We start from the raw sequence: 20,753 nt of genomic DNA, 5'->3' as shown, positions 1-20,753 counted from the left end.
TGTTGTTAATTAAAAATAGGCACAAAAAACATTTAAAATACAAGGATAAGAAAGGTTCAAAGCAAAATAGGAGCCATATAAACCAAAAACAAATGGAAGATGGTATTATGTTGATATAAAAACATCAACAAAAAAGTAGACTTAAAGGTAAAAAGGATACTTACATGTTCAACTGACCAGAAAGGTTTAACATCTATAATGTACAATACATATCAGTATTGAAATATAAACAGAACTATATGAAAACTCATCTCCACAATCACACTGGGTGTTAACATACCTCTTTCCATAAATGAAGGAAAAAATGGACAAAAAAGCCAGTACTGACATGTAAATATGAATACCATGATTAACCATGTTGTCCTGACACACAGAAATTTACACCCAACAACTTCGAAATATATTTCATCTTCAAATACAAAGTGTTTATAAAATCTCATCAGTGCTAGGCTATGAAATAGATAAAAGTGAAAATATTTCAAAAGTTTAAGATTATACAGAGTTTATTATTTCTGCATAGTGAAATTCAGTTAGATATTAGTAAGAAAAAGAAAACTGGAAAAAGTTTGCATGTTTTTTGGATATTAAGAAACTTCCTTTCAGGGGAAAATATTTGCAAATGACACATCTGATAAAATCCAAAATATATAAAGAAATTATAAAACTCAATACCCCAAAATAAATAATCTAATTAAAAGTGGGCAGAAGATATGAACAGACATTTTTCCAAAGAAGACATACAGATGGCCAAAAGTGACATGAAAAAATGCTCAACATCACTCATCATCAGAGAATACAAATCAAAACTACAAGAAATATCACCTCACACCTGTCAGAATGGCTAAAATCAACAGAAGAAGAACAGGTGTTGGTAAGGATGTAGCAAAAGGGGAACCCTCTTGCATTGCTGGTGGGTATTCAAACTGGTATAGTCACTTTGGAAAACTCTGGAGGTTCCTCAAAACATTAAAAATAGAACTACCCTAGGATCCAGCAATCCTAACTACCAGGTATTTACCCAAAGAATACAAAAATATTCATTCAAAGGAATACATGCACTCTGATGTTTATTTATAACAGCATGATCCACAATAGCCAAATTATGGAAACAGCCCAAGTGTACATCAACTGATGAATGGATAAAGAAGAGTGGTGTATATATCTATCTATATTTATATCCACATCTCTATATGTGTAGATTATATACATATAAAATATTATTCAACCAAAAAATGAATGGAATCTTGCCATTTGTAATGACCTGGATAGAGCTAGTAAGACAGAGAAAGATGAATATCATATGATTTCACTCATATGTGAATTTAAGAAAGAAAACAAATAAGCAAAAGGGGAAAAAAGAGAGAGAGAAGCAAATCAAGAAACAGACTCTTAACTATAGGGAACAAACTGATGGTTACCAGAGGGAAGGTGTGTGGGTGTATGGGTGAAATAGGTAATGGAGATTAAGGAGCACACTTGCTGTGATTAGCAAAGATTTTTGTATGGAAATTAATACTGCACTACACATTAACTGGAATTAAAAAAAAAAACAAGAACAAAAAAAGAAACTTGCTTTGAAAATAATCCATGAATTAAAAAATAAAAAAACAAAAACAAAAAAAGAAACTTTCTTTGAAAATAATCCATGTATCAAAAGGATTTCATAATGGAAATTATGAGATAATTTAAGTGGAGTTTTAATGAAAACATGAAAAGCAGAACTGGGAGAATAAAATTAAATGTGCTTAGAAAGAATTTCATGGCTTTAAATATATGTATTAAAATGTACGTATCGAAAAAATAAAAAACAAAAATCAAATCTAAGCACCAGCCCAAGAGATTAAAAATAGTGCAATATATTAAATCCAAAGAATATAGCATATAAGAAATATATAAAGAGCAGAAATTAATGAAAACATGCAAGAGGTGATCTAGTCATCTTCAACATATTTGTGTCTTCTAGATTTCAAGTGATTAGTGATTATACTGACAACCCCCAATCCCCACTGTGATTGTGTAATATACAATACATGCATCTTATTCTTTAATCACCACTTTTCTAGAGTTAAGGAAATTATTTGCCTAACTACAACCAAGAGGCTTGGCTTTTAATAGGTGGGGATGAGGACAGAATATAGGATTTTGGGTGTACTTGTGAAGTGGGGAATTAATATGCAAGTCCACATCATGGTGAGAAATTGGAAGGTCTAATATCCTCAAATAAAGGGAGCTAAAGGGGTTGACTACTTGAGTTTGAGTGAAAAACAATCTCTAAAATATTTCATCATTAGCCTGATCCACAACCCCATGGGTTTGGTTTTATTCTTAAAATCATCAGAGAATCTCTAATAACAAAATTAATATAAAGTCATTCTGACCACTATTTCTTTTTAGGTGACTGGCAAATGCAAACAAGAAGTGAAGAAATGAGCATCCAATCTATAAAAAAATCCCACAGAGGGGTACCTGGGTGGCTCAGTCAGTTAAGTGTCTGCCTTTGGCTTAGGTCATGATCTCAGCATCCTGGGATAAGCCCTGCATCAGGCTCCCTGCTCAGTGGGTAGTCTGCTTCTCCCTCCCCCTCCACCCCTGAACCCTTTGTTCCTGTACTCTCTCTCCATCTCAAATAAGTAAAAATAAAATCTTAAAAAAAAAAAAAATCCCACAGAGGAGTTTGCTAAAATTTATAAATCAACATTATAAAACACAAAGGAATAATCCATGAGTCAGAGTGACTACAATTAGACTTGCAAGAGGCTTACATATCAGAATTGTCAGATGTGTATGTGTTTTTGTCCACACACATTTAATTTTTGACTTATATTTTATATATTTATACATATTTACATTTCTATATTATATATTTATACAAAATTTTCATATTAATAAAGTATATTTAAAATATATCTTCTTTGAATTATTAAAAGCATAAAAGATCAAAATGGTAAATTTGAAAAAATACAAAGAGAAGGCCTAGAAATTAAAAGTAAAACACAGCTTCTTTCCGTGCCGATAGCGCTCTCGCAAAGATGGTGAATGTTCTAAAATCCGCCGGACTTTCTGCAAGAAATGTGGTAAGCACCAACCCCACAAAGTGACACAGTACAAGAAAGGCAAAGATTCTCTTTATGCCCAGGGAAAGCGGCATTATGACAGGAAGCAGAGTGGCTATGGTGGGCAGACTAAGCCGATCTTCCAGAAAAAGGCTAAAACTACAAAGAAGATTGTGCTGAGGCTTGAATGTGTTGAGCCCAACTGCAGATCTAAGAGAAGAGAATGCTGGCTATTAAGAGATGCAAGTATTTTGAGCTGGGAGGAAATAAGAAGAGAAAGGACCAAGCGATCCAGTTCTAAATTTCATATTTTGTTTTGAAGACAATAAAATCTTGATGTCATGTTAAAAAATAAATAAAAGTAAAACACAAATAAAATTTAACAAATGAATCAAGTGAAATATTAGACACAACTAAAGAGTGATTAAGTGAACTGATAACAAACCTAAGAAAATTAGCTAGAATACTGCTCAGAATCTAGGTATTCTCAGATTTATTGCTTTTGTTACAGATTTATTATTTTCAGAAATCAATGTATAATGAAAACAGAATTTCATCTGTTAGGTATTTTAAAATATTTTTTTACTCAGTCGCAACTCTTAAATAGGTATCTTTATGTATTATACTAAAGATTAAAGTATAAGTAGCATGTATAAGATGAGCAATCATTGATCCTTGGCCCTTGGCAATATGTAATTCAATGGTTTAATATTTTATAAGTTACCTTAACAAAATCTCTATCAGTCTTCTCTTTCCATTCTTCACCAAATACAGTAGAAAAGGATCCTAAAGCTAAAAGAATAAATAATATATTCAGTAAAATGAAATTATTCTTTTACTTAATTCCTTAATAGATGCATGTGGAAAAAAACAGTAAAAAAACACTTAAGTATCTTCTTTGTTAAAAACTATTTCATAGTACATGATACAGTCATGATAACCTCTTCTGAGACAGCTTTTTAAATTACAGAATTCAAAGAAACTTGTCTTTCTATAAAACTATAGAACTTATCTTTATAATATTTATACAACCAAGAAAGGAAATGAAGAGTTCTTTAAAAGTTACTCTACATTAGGTTTCATTTGCAGATAAGAAAAATATCAAAAAGTCAAACTAATGCTAATGCTATCAGGTTGCCAGATTTTTAAAATCTTAAATCTTTATGTTAATTTCAAAAATAATTGCCTAATACATATTTCAAATAATTAGTGCAAGGCATTGTTTGGAAATAATTCCCACAAATGAAACCTCCCTTAAGAAACATACTCAGGCCTATAGCTTCTTTACATTTGTTTTAGAAGAAAAATCAAATCATTCAATTCAAAACCTTAATAATACCCTACTCCCCCAACCCCCTACAACAAAGATTAAGGCATATAAGTACATGTTACATCATTTTTTCTCCTTTATGCTGCCGGCTGGTACTGTCAGTTTATGGGACCAGACAATAAAGTAGTACGATACAAATGTCTTAAACTGTGATACATAACCAACCATCTGCCTTTAAAAATTAGGGAAGTGCTTTCATCAACTATGATATTAATTCTGTAATGAAAGCTACTTCTTTCAGAAAACTATACAGTGGTAATTGTTAATAGAAAAACTAGTTTTGTGAAAAGAATTCTTTAAAAAACAAAAGTAAGCCTCCTTAATGGATGTGTTGTGATTAACCTAACAAATGGATATATTTTCAGTTGTAGGTTCACTGAATCTTTATAATCTTATTATGCCTTTAGGTACAGACCTAATATTTCCTTAATATTAAGTATGATAAAGTTTACGAAGTATTTAGGTTAGAATAAGAATTTTCATTGAAAAACACACTAAAAAGAGTGAGGAGTAAATGTTAACATAAATTAAGTTTATCAATGAATTTTAATACTGATAAGAGGGTCATGAGGAAATGATAAAATAGATGTGAAAGTTTTTAATAAACTATTATGTCCTAAAGAAGAATTTCATAAAATATCACACTTACATATAAGTAGCAGCTTAATTAGAAAAATGAAGCCCACATACCACTAAAGAGAAACAAGGATTTGTTTGTCCTGAAAAAAACCTTATAAAGAAAAACTTCACTGGGAAAAGAATACTGGATGGAAATATAAAATGGAAAAATAAAATTTTTTTGTTAAATAGAATTTTTATTATACTTCTTCATACACACAAAAAATATAAACATTCCACACTTTCTAAAGGAAGTGTCATCTACTTTTATCTCTTATTAAAATTCTATACTCTAAGAAATAAATCAAAACCTCTCAAAAGCCTAACCAAATCAAATATATTGATAATCCTCAAAGTCAAAGTATTTATTTTCCTAATGCAAATCACGGTTTTAAGTATAGTGTCTTCATAAAATCCCTATGTACTCTGGAACTCTGGAACTCTTAAACTTCTGACTACTGGAATGATAGTAATATTCCTTAAATATCATTTGCTAGATTATTAGTTTTAGATTGCTACAATGAATAATGATTTAGGTTTTTAGATAAATAGAAGTGACTAAAAAATGCAGAAAGATCAACTAGGTCTGAAGAATGTCATGCCTTAGAGCAAAATTTGCTAAGAAAACTTTTACCATATATATATATACATATATACACACACATAAACACATATATGTATATACACACACATATATATAGTAGCATGTATATACATATATATATACACACACACACATATATAATCCTTATTCAAGGACTACTAAAATTGTTCTGGTTTGAGAATTATTTTTCTAAAAACTTCATTTTAAGGTTTCTAAATGTGAAAAATTTTAACTTTATTCTGTATTAAATGCTAAAAGATGTTCTTAAAAGATCAAAACATTAGGAACCACAGAACATGAAGGTGAGACAAATCTACCAAATTTAGATCTCCAAAGTTATGATATAAACTGAGAAGTAAAGTACTTTGTTCCTCCCTCATGTAACCAATGAGACTTTCAGGCAGGGTGAGAAACTAATTTCACTTTTGTTTAAACATTTCAAAATTGTCTTCATACAACCGAAGTACCTGTCAAATTCTAAGGAATCCTACTTAGACAGTCCCAAATAAAATTATGTTTGAAAAGTATACTACTTGACCCAAATCAAATTGCAGAAAAATGAACTCATTTGCAAACATGTTGCTATTTAAAGATAAAAACAATGGTCATAAATCTATAAAATATAAGAAATTTTCTCTCAAACTGTCTCTACTGTGCTATACAGTTTCTATATGACAAAATAATTTCAATATGTCATTACCTTATCTTTCCTCCCCCCAATATATCTGAATTGTTGGGAAGACATTATGGTAGTTTTGTCTTGAACTGCTGAATCTTTTCCCCAGGGGATAAAAATTAAATACCTCTTTCCTTGTGACTATGTACACTTAGAATTTGCTTTTGATTCATGTAGTCTAGGAATTACCCCCATGCCTTATCCTTTAATAATATATACTTCTGGAATAAAGAAGTTACAATGGCATTGGAATAGAAGGAGGGATGATTATTAGCAAGAAAAAACTGTATATCAATAACATTCAGCTAATATATTTTCTACATGTTCTCAAAACATATTTTCTAAATCCCTTTTAAACTACAATGAGAGAAATGAGCAATTTAGTCTTAGTAACCTAGATTTAATGAGAGAATGTCACAGAAAATAAAGAATTTGACTTATATAAAAATCTTCTTGGCAAATACTACAAGTAAAATGGACATGATATATTTGAAAACTCTTATTTAGGTAGCAAATTTTTAAATGCATTTACTTAAACTGTTTAATTAAAAATTATAATCACACACTAGAAAAAAAAAAAAAAAAAAACAATTTCTTCCAGGCCCTAATTTTCTCTATCAGGATATTTTATCAAACAATCTTCTAACATCAAGAAACCCATATAACTACTGTAAGAAAAATCCAAGATTTTTATTTCCAAAGTTCTAGTGAGATCATTACTATTCAAAAATATGTAAGGTTTTAAAAAAACCCAAACATTCATTGTCTTAAATAACACATTAATATAATAAAAGCAAATAAAGAATGCTATTATACCAATAAAAGGAATTTTTCTTCTTAAAAATCTTTTTTTAAAAATCCCTAACACCTTTATAGAATGATCACACAATAGGTTCAGTTTAAAACTTACTGTCATCAAACACCCCAGCATTAGCAAGTAATAAAGTGATGATTTTAGGGTCTTTTTCAAGTTGCATGACGTGCTTGCTTTCATTCGATAGAAGAGTGCATACATTAATAGCAAAGTCCACTTCATTTGGGAGTCCAGATAACAGTGAAAGCACCAATTTATTATAATCATTTGGCGAATTGAAGTCCATAGATAGCCCATAACTTTGACGCAGATAATCTAAGATAAAAATAAAAACACCTGAAGTATATCAAGGATTAAAAAACATTATGGTTAATATCTTACAATTACAGGACAGAGGCTTGTTTTCCTTTATAAAATTTAAATTGAGTAGAAGCTTAATGAGTTCAACTTTCTAAACTTAAGTTAAAATTATATTCTTCAAAAAGTATTAAAAATATAAAAAAATGTACTACTATTAGACCCTCTTGGATATCATTACCAATTATTATTTTATCATTATTTAAATTTACGTACTGTACTCTTTTTACTCTTGTACTTCAAGGGACTATTTCTCGTTTTTATATATTATAAGCCAGGGATACTTGTTCCTTTGAAATTTTTAAGAATATCATGATTTTAGATACATTGCCTACCTTCTTTATCTAACTGTAGGAGAATTATTACTTTTTTGCTCAGATCAGATTTATTGCAATATCATTAACAGAGTAAAATTCATGCTTTTTAGTTCTATGAGTTTGACACAACCACAGTGAAGATCTGGAATATTTTCATCATCCCAAAAAGTTTCTTTATGCTCTTTTGCAATTAAACCCCTGTTCTACCCACAAACTCTGATCTACTTTCTGTTCCTATAACTTTATTTCAAAATGACAAATAAATGGAATCATATTGTATGTAGTCTTTTATACCTGACTTCTTTTATTTAGTTAAATGAAAGAACATGGTCAATATCCATGTCTCAGTAGTTTGTTTCTTTTGGTGCTATAGTAAGGGTACAACACAATTTGTTTATCCATTCTCTAGTCTAGGGACATTTGGTTCAGTTTTTGGGACTTATGAACACTGCTGCTATAAACATTCATATGCAGAATTTCATGCAGAAATATTTCTTATTATTCGTGGATTGCTGGACATAAGTATATGTTTAAACTGGTAAGAAACTGTGAAGCTATTTTCAAAGTAGCTTATAACATCTTGCATTTCCACCAGCAATGTACAGAGTGCCTGGCATCTCTGCCAGCATTTTAATATTGTCAATTTTAAATGTTCTGAATGGGAGTTATCTATCTAATATATGTTTAATAAATATTTTCTCCCAAATAGTGGCTTTTCATTTTCTTAACAGTGTCTTTGAAGAGCACAAGTTTTACTTTTGATAGTCTGATTTTTAAATTTTTACCTTTATGGTTCATGCTTTCATGCCCTAAGAAATCTTTGCCTAAACTGAGGTAACTAAGATTTTCTGTAGGACAATTAACTTAAAATATCTTCAACACTTTGAAGGTAGGGAAGTGGGGTTATAAAACACTAATATATTATATTATCATAATATATAAGAAAACATCATATTTCTAGAAATACTGACTCTTACTTGGGGAAGTTTAGGCCTTGGCAGCTATGCCCTCAGACATAATCCAAGTACATTTTTCACATAAAGATATAACTAGTTTAATGGGAAGAAGAAAATAAAACTTTTAGAAGAGACATTTCAGGAACACATGAATTTTTTAAAGAATTTTTTTAAGACCTTGCTAAATGGATTGCAAGAAGAGATCTATCATCACAACATGACACAAAAGAAAATCATATAGGAAAGAATTTTCTTTATTTCCCATCTTAGACAAGTAAGCTAACACCTCTTTTAATTCTAAAATATTACAGGAATTTCTCCAATAATATAATGATAAAGAGGTTCCACAATAGTTATAAATTACTATGACACAATTCTTTATAATATTTAAAACTGAATAATATATTGTTCATTTTCTACAAACTTGAGAAATGAAATTTCTAATAACATAAGATAAACATAAAATCTGAAGAAAAGGGAACAAAACTGTGAACATAGGAACAGATTTTGATATTTCGATATCGTACACTGAAATTGATGATGAGATATTAAGTCTCAGTAATAGTTAAATTATAGCTTCCAAGAAACTTTCAGACAAATCTCCTTTAAAAAAAAAAAAAAGATTTATTTATTTATTTATTCATGACGCACATAGAGAGAGAGAGAGGCAGAGACACAGGCAGAGGGAAAAGCAGGCTCTGTGCCAGGAGCCCGACGCGGGACTCGATCCCAGGGCCCCAGGATCGTGCCCTGGGCTAAAGGCAGGCGCTAAACCTTTGAGCCACCCAGGGATCTCGACAAATCTCCTGAATAGAAAAAAACTGGGAACCCATATTCAATGTTTGTCACAGTCTTGTTTATGTGCATTCAATATGACCTTAGAATTGCTATTGTTCACTACTGAAGAATGAAAGATGCCACCAGATACTCAATTCAGTATATCCTTACCTAAGTGACTTTGCCAAAGAGATCTCCAATTAAAATACAATAAATAAATATGATAATTATGAGAAGTCCTTTAACTATATCAGGCTTGGTAAAGATTTCTAACATAATGTAAAAGAAACTGCTTATAAGATTTTAGGATCCCTTCCCTTCCCCAAGGAAATATATGACTGAACAGCTACAATTTCATAATTGATATGGGATTAGAAATTTATTTTCAACATTTTTGATTGACAGTTTATACAAATGGATCACTGCTGACAAACTTAATCTGAGGCAATCATTTCTCTTTGTTTTCAGTTTAAAGGAAAGGGAGAATTGTTGCTGGAATGCTGTTTATACTGTAGAAATTACACAATACATTCTTTTCATTATTGGTAATATTATTATAGACTAAATATCTATTAAAATATGGAGGATTAAAGGGAAATCTTTCCCTAAAACTGATAAAGCTTAAAAAAAAAATCATCCTGTATAAAACTTTTCCAAATTCAAGCAACAAAAATGAAAATGGACAGACTGCTTAACCTCCTTTTACCAAACAGATTAGATTGGATTAATGATCACTAATACCTTGGTTAGCTCTGAAATTCTACAATGTCAATGAGTTGTCATATGTCAACTTTACCTTTCACAATTTTTCTACTAATGATAATGCATATAAATTTTTTATTTTTATTTTTATGCATATAAATTTATTTTTATTTTTATTTTAAAATGTAAGAGAAGATGAACAAAAAATTCCTTAAACAATCTACCCCATAATTCTGCAGAACTGACTGCATCAAAATCAATACACAGCAACACACAACAGAGAAAGAAGGAAAACAAAGGATTAGGTATTTATGGCAAGGAAAAGCATGAAAAACATGCAAATAAGAGACAAAACTGTCAAATATTGATGCCAGTATTTAATAGTCCTAAAACTCCAGGCAAAATCTGCTAAATATTTTTTTTGGCCACTTAAAGCCAGAGTCAGTATCTTTAAGGAAACTTTGGTTCCATATTCTATCAATATTATAACAAGTAAAATAGCACTCTATACTAAATGTCCTAAAAGCTGTCTATTGAAATTTATTATTTCAAAATATTATTTCAAAATATTTTAGGCAAATCCAACTCCAAACAAAAAATATACAAAAAATATTTTAGAATAGTTTTTCTGAATATTAACAATATAAACGTCTCGTGATACACACACATTCGTCCAAACCTACAAAGAAAGTAAAAAGAAAATATGTAGTCACAAATATTCTGTAGGACAACAAAAAGAAATAAAAGGCATCTGAATCGACAAGAAGTCAAACCCTCACTCTTTGCAGATGACATGATGCAGTATACAGAAAACCCAAAAGACTCCACCACAAAATTGCTAGAACTCATATAAAAATTTGGCAAATTGGCAGGATATAAAAATCAATGCACAGAAATAAGTTGCACTTCTATACACTAACAATGAGACAGAAGAGAAATTAAGGAGTCAATCCCATTTACAATTGTACCCAAAACCAAAGAGACAAAAGATCTGTACTCAAAAACTATGGAACACTCATGAAAGAAATTGAGGAAGACAAAAAGAAATGAAAAAACATTCCATGCTCATGGATCGGAAGAATAAATATTGTTCAAATGTCTAAGCTACCTAGAGCTATCTATATATTCCATGCAATCCCTATCAAAATATCATGGGCTATCTTCACAGAGTTGGAACAAAAAATCCTAAAATTTGTATGGAAGAAGAAAAGACCCCAAATAGCCGAAGGATTGTTGAAAAGGAAAACCAAAACTGGTGGCATCGCAATTCCAACTTTAAATTCTATGACAAAGCTATAATCATCAAGATAGTATGGTACTGGCACAAAAACAGACACATCGATCAATGGAACAGAATAGAGAGCCCAGAAATGGACCCTCAACTCTACGGTCAACTAATCTTTGACAAAGCAGGAAAAAGTATCCATTGGAAAAAAAAAAGTCTCTTTAATAAATGGTGTTGGGAAAATTGGACAGCCGCATGTAGAAGATGAAACTGGACTATTTCTCACACCATACACAAAAATAGACTCAAAATGGATGAGACCTAAAAGAAAGACAGGAATCCATCAAAATCCTAGAGAAAAACACAGGCAGCAACCTCTTTGACCTCAGCAGCCACAAATTCTTGCTAGATACATCTCCAAAGGCAAGGGAAACAAAAGCAAAAATGAACTATTGGGACTTCATCAAGATAAAAAACTTTTGTACAACAAAGGAAATAGCTAACAAAACCAAAAGGCAATCTACAGAACAGAAGAAGATATTTGCGAATGATACATCAGATAAAGGGCTAGTATCCAGAATCTATAAAGAGCTTTAGACACATGAAAAAATGCTCAAGAATGGCTAAAAATTAGTAAGTCAGGAAACAACAGATGTTGGCAAGGTGCAAAGAAATGGGAACCCTCTTACACTGTTGGTGGGGGTGGGACTGCAAGCCGGTGTAGCCAACTCTGGAAAACATTGTGGCGGTTCCTCAAAATGTTAAAAATAAAGCTGACCCAGCAATTGCACTATTTGGTATTAACCCCAAAGTGATAAGTATAGTGTGATCCAAAGGAGCACATACACCCCAATGTTTATAGCAGAAATGTCCATAATAGCCAAATAACAGAAACAGCCATCAACAGATGAATGGATAAAGAAGATGTGGTGCGCGCGCGCGCGCACACACACACACACACACACACACATACACACACACTGGAATACTACTCAGCCATCAAAAATTTGAGACCTTGCCATTTACAATGATGTGGATGGAACTAGAGGACATTATGCTAAGTGAAATTAGTCAATCAGAGAAAGGCAATTATCATATGATCTCACTCTTTTTTTTTTTTAATGAAAGTCACACAGAGAGAGAGAGAGAGAGAGAGAGAGAGGCAGAGACACAGGCAGAGGGAGAAGCAGGCTCCATGCACCAGGAGCCCGACGTGGGACTCAATCCTGGGTCTCCAGGATCGCACCCTGGGCCAAAGGCAGGTGCCAAACCGCTGCGCCACCCAGGGATCCCATATGATCTCACTCTTATGCGGAATTTAGTAAACAAAACAGGATCATAGGGAAGAGAGTAAAAAATAAAACAAGATGAAATTGGAGACGGGGACAAACCACAAGAGACTCTTAATCACAGGAAATAAACAGGATTGCTGGAAGGGAGAGAGGTCGGGGGGCAGGGTAACTGGGTGGCACATGATACAATGAGCATTAGGTATTATATGATTGATGAATCACTTATCTCTGCCTTTGAAACCAGGAATACATTATATGTTAATTAACTGAACTTAATAAAATTTAAAAAACTTATTCTAAAAATAAATAATAAAAAAGAAGACATATATATGACAGCATATCAGAAAGGAGTTATTCTAACACCAAGTTAAGCAATTCTGTTATTCCCTTAACTTGTATAACTCCATCAATGACTTTCATTAGGTTTCTGAAATACCAGAAATATTTCACATCTTTTTTCTTGAGGTAATCAGTTTCTAATTTAAGGAAGGAAAGGAAAGAAAAAACAGATCCAGAAAACATTTCATTTTAAATATGATCAAGAGGAGAAATGGGTCAATTTGGGAAGCCATAACAGTAGACAAGAAACTGAATAGTTCTATTACTGTAATATAGCAACACAGAGTTATATAAAGCTAAAAATGGTCTTAAAGACCATTAGTATAATTATGTCTCATTCAATGCAGGAATATCCTCTATAATATCCTTGAATTTAATAATGATCACATTAGCCCTTTTTAGGAACAGAGGGTATATCACTTAATAAATCACTCCATTTTATCAGCTTAAACTATTAGCAAGATTTTCTACACGGTGACTTAAAATGTTCTCCTTTAATTTAACCTTGGTTCCTGGATAATAAACTACGTATTAAAAATAAAGTGAGGTTTGGTTTGTACTCATCACCAACTCCCATCTCCATTATACAAAAACATTAGATGATAAAGCCTCTTCTAGTAATGATCAGATTCTAGGAGATTCTGTTTTTTCAGTTAATACTGGTTGAGGAAGAAATATGGAGTCAAATTCAAAGTGAAAAAAACTTTGAAAATAAATAATGGAGAATAAAATGATACTGACACGAGAAAGCTAAAATCTAGTGATTATCTATAAGAGGCTGGGACAAGGGAATCCCTGGGTGGCTCAGCGGTTTATCGCCTGCCTTGGCCCAGGGCATGATCCTGGAGTCCTGGGATCGAGTTCCGCATCAGGCTACTGCATGGACCCTGCTTCTCCCTCTGCCTATGCCTGTCTCTGACTCTCTCTCTCTCTCTCTGTCTCTCATGAATAAATAAATAAAATCTTAAAAAAAAAAAAAGAGGCTGGGATTAGAACCAATGAAGAATAATAAATTATCTAGAAAATTATAAGTTTTATCAACAACATAGCCTTAAAAAAGTTGTATCTCCTTTTTTTTTAGGCCAAATGTTGGTGACTGAAGAGGCTTGTTTCTTCTGAGATCTCTTCCTAGTCATCACAGTCTCAACACTCAAAGCTACTACAGAGGAACCCCCATCTACTCTGCCTCAATAACATTTTATTAAACTCTCAACCTAATTATTTTCAATTTGAGTCCTGATCTTTTTAGCTGCAGATTCCTCTATAACCATTGTTAAGAATGACTTACATGAAAAAAAAATCTTATTCCTGGTACCATGGGAAAAAAAAAAAACTCAAATAGTAAGAAATATTTTTGAGGAATTTTGATGCTTGGAATTCCAGCAATTGTAGAAAATCTAGTAAATGCTGAGTATTCTTGGCCTCTCTAATCCTACATGACTTTCTTCTTATTTTAGTAACTATTCAAATTAAACTGACCATCAGTCAAAAAAAAGGGAAAAAACTTCACTTGAAATTTACAGGTATTTGTAACTCTGAAAATTCCTGCAACTAAAAATCGTATACAGCCTATTACAGAAAGGGCCCTGATACCAATTAGATGTTGGTCTTTCAAAGTTACATGTGCAAAGTAAAGAATTAATTCAATGGATGATGTTATTTTCCTAATTCATAACTGGACAATTTTTAATGATATTTACCTGACACACTGTGTTGCTGGTAATTGTAGGAAGATGGAATTGCACCAATAGGAAGCTGTGGCTTTGGATTGCCTGGTGGTACCTCATCATCATCCTCCCCAAAATGATGAACTTTCTCGTACTTTTCTAGGTAACTGAAATAGAAAAACAATACAACAGACTTTTACAAATAGATTTATATCTTATCTCTTATCTTTTAACTTGTATCACATGTATCTGTTTTCCTTCCCGAGGCCCAAAATTAAAAAAAATAAGATACCATAAATCTCTGATATTAGTGAAACAGTCACTTCAATAGTGATACTGCAGACAAAAATCATGCAATACTTCTAAAGTGTTTTTATATTTTTAGAAAAAAACAGACCACTAACTCAAATAAACATACAAAACTAGGTAATATCAAAGAACAAATCCATGTACATGAATGGGAGAACATTCGACTTACTGATTTAAAAAATTACACATGGTCACTTAAAAGCCAAGTGAAAATGATATTCTCTAACCTTTGGTCACGCTCAATCTCAATCACCAGAGATAACCACTCACCAGATTCATGTACATACTGGAATACATATATTTTCTGTGCCTAATTTTATTTACAATATATTTTAGAGATCTTGGGATCCCTGGGTGGCGCAGCGGTTTGGCGCCTGCCTTTGACCCAGGGCGCGATCCTGGAGACCTGGGATTGAATCCCACATTGGGCTCCCGGTGCATGGAGCCTGCTTCTCCCTCTGCCTGTGTCTCTGCCTCTCTCTCTCTCTGTGTGACTATCATAAATAAATAAAAATTTAAAAAAATTAAAAAATATATATATATTTTAGAGATCTAAGTATGTCAATACATTAATACTGCCTCAGTTTTTCTTAACAGCTATATAATATTTGACCCTATTCATACATAATAATTTAACTAGATCTCTAATGATATACTTAACTACTTTCAGTTTTGATTTTTGCTGTCACAAATCATGCAACAGCAATAAGCTTAATCTGTGCACTTATTTGAATATTTTTCTCTGGACAGACATTGGAAATGGTATGCTCGTTCTAAATAAATTCCAATCCAAAAGTGATGGCCTAATGTATTTTAACTAATTTATAAGATAGTTCCTATATCCCCTACTGTATTACCATTACTGGGTATGATTAATTCTGTTTTTAATTTTTAATTTTTTAAAATTTTATTTATTTTTAAGAGAGAGGGCACACCCACATGCATGCATGAGTTAGGGGAGGAGAGTGGAGGGAGGGAGAAGCAGACTCCCCGTTGAGCAGGGAGCCTGATGCAGGGATTGATCCCAGGACCTTCAGGATCATGATCCAAGCCAAAGGCAGACTCTTAACCAACTGAACCACCCAGGCATACCAATCCTCTTTTTTAAAAAAGATTATTTACTTGAGAGATGGAGAGAGAGAAAGAGAGAGCACGAGCACTCAAGCAAGCATACAAATGAGGGGAAGGGCAGAGGGAGAGAATCTTTAAGCTGACTCCTCACTGTGCACAGAGCCCCATGCTGGCTGGATGCCACTACCCATGAGGATGTGACCTAAGACAAAATCAAAAGCTGGATGCTCAACTGACTGAGCCATCTAGGCACCCCTGATTAATCCTCTTGACATTAATTAGATTTCTGAATCCTCAACCTACCTGTTTATAATAAGATTTCCAAGTAAACTTTTAAAATAGGGAAACAAGTCAAACTCTTGTCAAATACAACACTGTAGCTAACAAACTTGTTACTACACTTCACAGATTAGAAGCTGAGCTGATTATGACTTATATTTACCACAGAAAAGATCTAGATTTGATTATTTTACAGATCATCTCTTTAGCCATTCCTGATCCAAGCAGGTACCAAGCCCATTAGTAGCTATTTTCAAAGTCCTACAGCTACCCACCCCTTTCCTTTTTAGTTATAGACAGCTGAGATGAGGAAAGGGGGTTATCAATAAAGATATACGATGATTTCAGAAGTATTATTTTTAGCACCAAACCTTAACTTCCAAGATGGGATAAATGGAAACTATAATTTTACAAATATAAAAACTAATGACATAGAAAATCGTTACCATTCCTTATTTTCCCCTTTCAGTTTTACAAGGGACAATAATTCACATCTTTGAGCCTGGAAAGAAATTAAACTGTCCCTCTACATTCCTTCTAAATTCTCCATATAAGCTCAATTTGAGCAAGGAACTCTTTCCTAGCTGGCAGTTTGCTAGCTAACGAATCCAACATTTTTCTTTACTTTTGGAGACATAGCATACTAAAGTAGAGACATACATGCAGATATAACCTTTGAACATTGAGGAGAGTATGCAGCTGCACACATTTCACCCTGATCCTGGGGATGTCCCCCCAGCATATAGACTTACAGTCTAAAACCATAAAACAAAACTAAAGGATGATTAAAAAGAAGCAGTCTCTCTCCAAGATAGACCCACAATGGACTTAAATAGGTAAATAATGATATTTATTTCTCAAGCCGATTCTTTTTGGATTTCTAATGCAGATATCACAAAAAAGAAGAGTATATATAAATTTATAGATACAAACACCTAAAAAAAAAAAGATAAAAACATCTGCTCAAAAATTACGTGACATATTTTCTGTAAATGAGAGATTATCCACATCAATCAGGCAATAGTACTGACAGGTATTTTAGAGAGTACAGTCTTTCAGAATTGACGAAACTCCTTGTGGAAAGGTTAAAAACAAACTAAAGATAAATAATTTTTATTAAATAATTTTTATCTAAACATAATAAAAATAACAAAATAATTTTAAAATAAAAACTTTCCATTATTAATATGTTTATGATACTTTCTATAAATTTGTTAGTCATAATTGAGCAGAGCAGATTTGAAATTTGTGTTTTTTATTACAGCTAGGAGAGAAAACAGTATTACTACTAAAGAAGGACCATAAATACGATTTTTCCCTCCCAAATACCCAAAATGGAGTGCAATATAGAGTGCTTGACAACAACACAAACCCTATATACTCATTAATAAACAGTGTATTATATACATGAAACCCTTTATAATTCAAATTTTCTTAAAATGTTAAAAAAATATGACCTCCGGTTCCTTGACACATTCTACCCTATTCCTCCCAAATGATTTTTAGTTCCACTCCCCCAAAATCTGTGGTTTAGGTAAATTAATAAGGTATTTGAAATTTTTATGTTCCTGGCTTGAGGACCACAACTTGTTCTGTCATGATTAAATATTTCAAACCAAGACTCAACTTTTCTTCTTAGTTCAACTAAGGTTTTGGCACCCAGTTTTGATCTCCTGTTTCTCTCAATAAACAAGCACAAAGTCTTTGGCTTTTAAAGGAGTTATATACTTCTAAAAACTAAAAAGTAATAACAGTTAAGAGAAAGCAGCTAAAATACAGAGTTACATTTCAAAGTCTAAGTTTTCTGATTTCTCTATCACGACCTTGAGCTTATACACTGAAGGATATTTTGTGTTCGCTCATTAAATTACAATGCTAGATTGTACATTTCACTCTTCTCAGGGTCAATGACATCACTTTGAATACTTAATATATTAATCAAGTAAGTATTTACTGAGTTCTTACAGTAATCTGCCTACTACACTACATATTTAACTCAACACTGGTAAATATTGCAATCCAGATAGGAACAGATTCAGGTGGGATGAGTTTTATCTTCTTTTTCTTCAACTTAGCATTAATTTATTTTATGGTAGCCTCTATGTCACAGGTTACAGATATAGAGGAAGGCAATTATGAACAGATGGCATATAATAGAGAAATTATTTTAAATGGTACTATTTAATTAAAAACCTTAATAAATGTGACCAATACAAATACAATGCAGGGTAGTGGCTTAAGAGTCCATTTAAAATAGCATCAAATAATATGGGCAGTATTATTATGAATACAGGAAAATTTAACCTCTTGTAATATCTGACAGATTAAGTACACAAAAAAACAAATTAGGTTGTACGAAATTTGAATATAATCACTGGTAAGATTGATTTATTAGACATATAATGAATTTCTTTTTGAAACTCCAAGGAAATTACAAAATTGGTCATATATCAATTCACACTGAAAACCATAATAAATGTCAGATTAAATATATAGGGCACGTTCTCTAACCACAATACAATTCAAAGAAAGTTTTTTTTTCTAGGAAAGAAATTAAACTCTTGGAAAATTAAAAATATCTTTCACGATATAAAATTCCAAATCTATATGCAATTATCTTCACAATCCTCTATCACATTATTTTAAAGCAATTCCCAGATATAGTTTCAACTGTAAATACTTTGGTAGAATTCTTGGAAATTAACATTAACAAGAACAACAATATTCAAGAAAACTCTTGATTATTCTTAGATCTAGAAAAAGAATCAAATGAATATGATTGGGAACACTTCAATATAGCAACTTTTTGAAATGTTTTTAGCTAAAGATGACAGTTCAAGGACACATATTCATTTCTTCCCTTAAATCTAATTGCAATGACCTCTAAAGAATAAAAATAGAGGAATACAGCATTATTTGTAAGCTAAAAACTTTCAGAATTTCTGGTTCATTAAAAGCAACTTCAAGGATCCACAAGAGTAACTTGCAAAACACTTCTTTAAGACACTAATGTGATCTAGTGAAAAGTGAAAGATATCCTAGGCCAGAAAACATATAAAAGAAAGTTCATTTAGATTTCCTTCAGCTACTAAGAAATGAATATAAAGTGAGTATGTGTCTGATAATGGGAGCCAGAGTATCAGTTATCTAAAAAAGAACTTCTATAAAGTTGAGTTGAGCTCAGTGGTTCTGCAGGGAGGCAAAGTCCTTTATAAATTTCACCGTACAGGGAACATGCACCCCAATGTTTATAGCAGCAATGTCCACAATATCCAAATTATGGAAGGAGCCTAGATGTCCACTGACAGATGAACTGATAAAGAGGATGTGGTATATAAATACGATGGAATATCACTCAGCCATCAAAAAGAATGAAATTTTATAATGTGGATGGAACTAGAGGGTATTATGCTACAAAAAATAAGTCAGTCAGAAATACAAATACCATATGATTCCACTCATATGTGGAATTTAGGAAACAAAATAGCTGAACATAGGAGAAGGGAAGGAAAAATAAGACAAAATCAGAGAGGAAGATAATCCATAAGAAACTCAAACTGAGGGTTGCTGGAGGGGAGGTGGATGAGGGTAAACTGGGTGATGAGCATTAAGGAGAATACTTGATGTAATGAGCACTGGGTGTTATATGCAAATGATGAATCACTAAATTCTACCTCCAAAACTAATAATATGCGATACATTAAAAATTGAATTTAAATTAAAAAAATTTTTTAAATAAATTTCACCTACACCTTCTTTGTCAAGATCACCCCAAAGACCTCAGGGATGCGGGGCACCTATGAAAAGCATAAGCATAGAAAGGCTGTCATCAAGTGTTTTCAAGCAACTAGATCTCGATTGATATGCTTTATAAACACAACAGGCACAAATCAAATGTGGTGACTTGGAAACTATAAAAGTAATGAAATTTCTTTGACCAGGAATATCCCCTCAAAAGGAGGACATGAAAGAATGACATGACAATGTAGAAGATCACCTGGGTAATGCAGAAGACAAGCTTGAGAAACTTGTATATGGAAAAAAAAAAGAACTAATGAAACTGGTGGATAAAAATGAGATATATATATGATAAACAGGGGATCAAACAGATCAAAGAACAAAAAAGACAAGAAAAAAATACCTGCTGGTCCTGAAGGAAAGACCAGAATAAATGGAACAAAAGTGATAATCACTGACATAATAAAAGAATTTCTTAAGCTAAAATATGTAATGTGTACATCAAAAAGCTCCCTGGAGCTGGGATGTCAGGGTACATGGACCACCAAGCAAAAATTAATTTAAAGGGAAAAATAATCAGATATATTCTGATAAAAGATTTAAGCTTCAAAGATAAAGATTCCTAGAAA

The 20,753-nt window shown here is 32.2% G+C and overlaps 1 protein-coding gene and 1 pseudogene across 2 annotated transcripts in view; one reads left to right on the top strand and one right to left on the bottom strand.

Annotated features, from left to right (window-relative positions):
* Positions 1-20,753, bottom strand: part of ARID2 (AT-rich interaction domain 2) — a 169,148-nt gene that overhangs the window by 69,377 nt on the left and 79,018 nt on the right. For both annotated transcript variants that reach the window (XM_038577417.1, XM_038577418.1), the window contains exons 4-6: positions 14,761-14,894; positions 7,192-7,410; positions 3,778-3,845 (exon numbers count right to left, since the gene is read on the bottom strand). In XM_038577417.1, coding sequence (XP_038433345.1) covers positions 3,778-3,845; positions 7,192-7,410; positions 14,761-14,894 — 421 coding nt within the window. The remainder of the gene's footprint in view (positions 1-3,777; positions 3,846-7,191; positions 7,411-14,760; positions 14,895-20,753) is intronic.
* LOC102151578 lies at positions 1,441-3,354 on the top strand (annotated as a pseudogene).

Source organism: Canis lupus, chromosome 27 (assembly GCF_011100685.1).
Source record: "Canis lupus familiaris isolate Mischka breed German Shepherd chromosome 27, alternate assembly UU_Cfam_GSD_1.0, whole genome shotgun sequence".
NCBI classification, from domain to species: Eukaryota; Metazoa; Chordata; class Mammalia; order Carnivora; family Canidae; genus Canis; species Canis lupus.
This window is presented reverse-complemented; position numbering and strand designations above follow the sequence as displayed.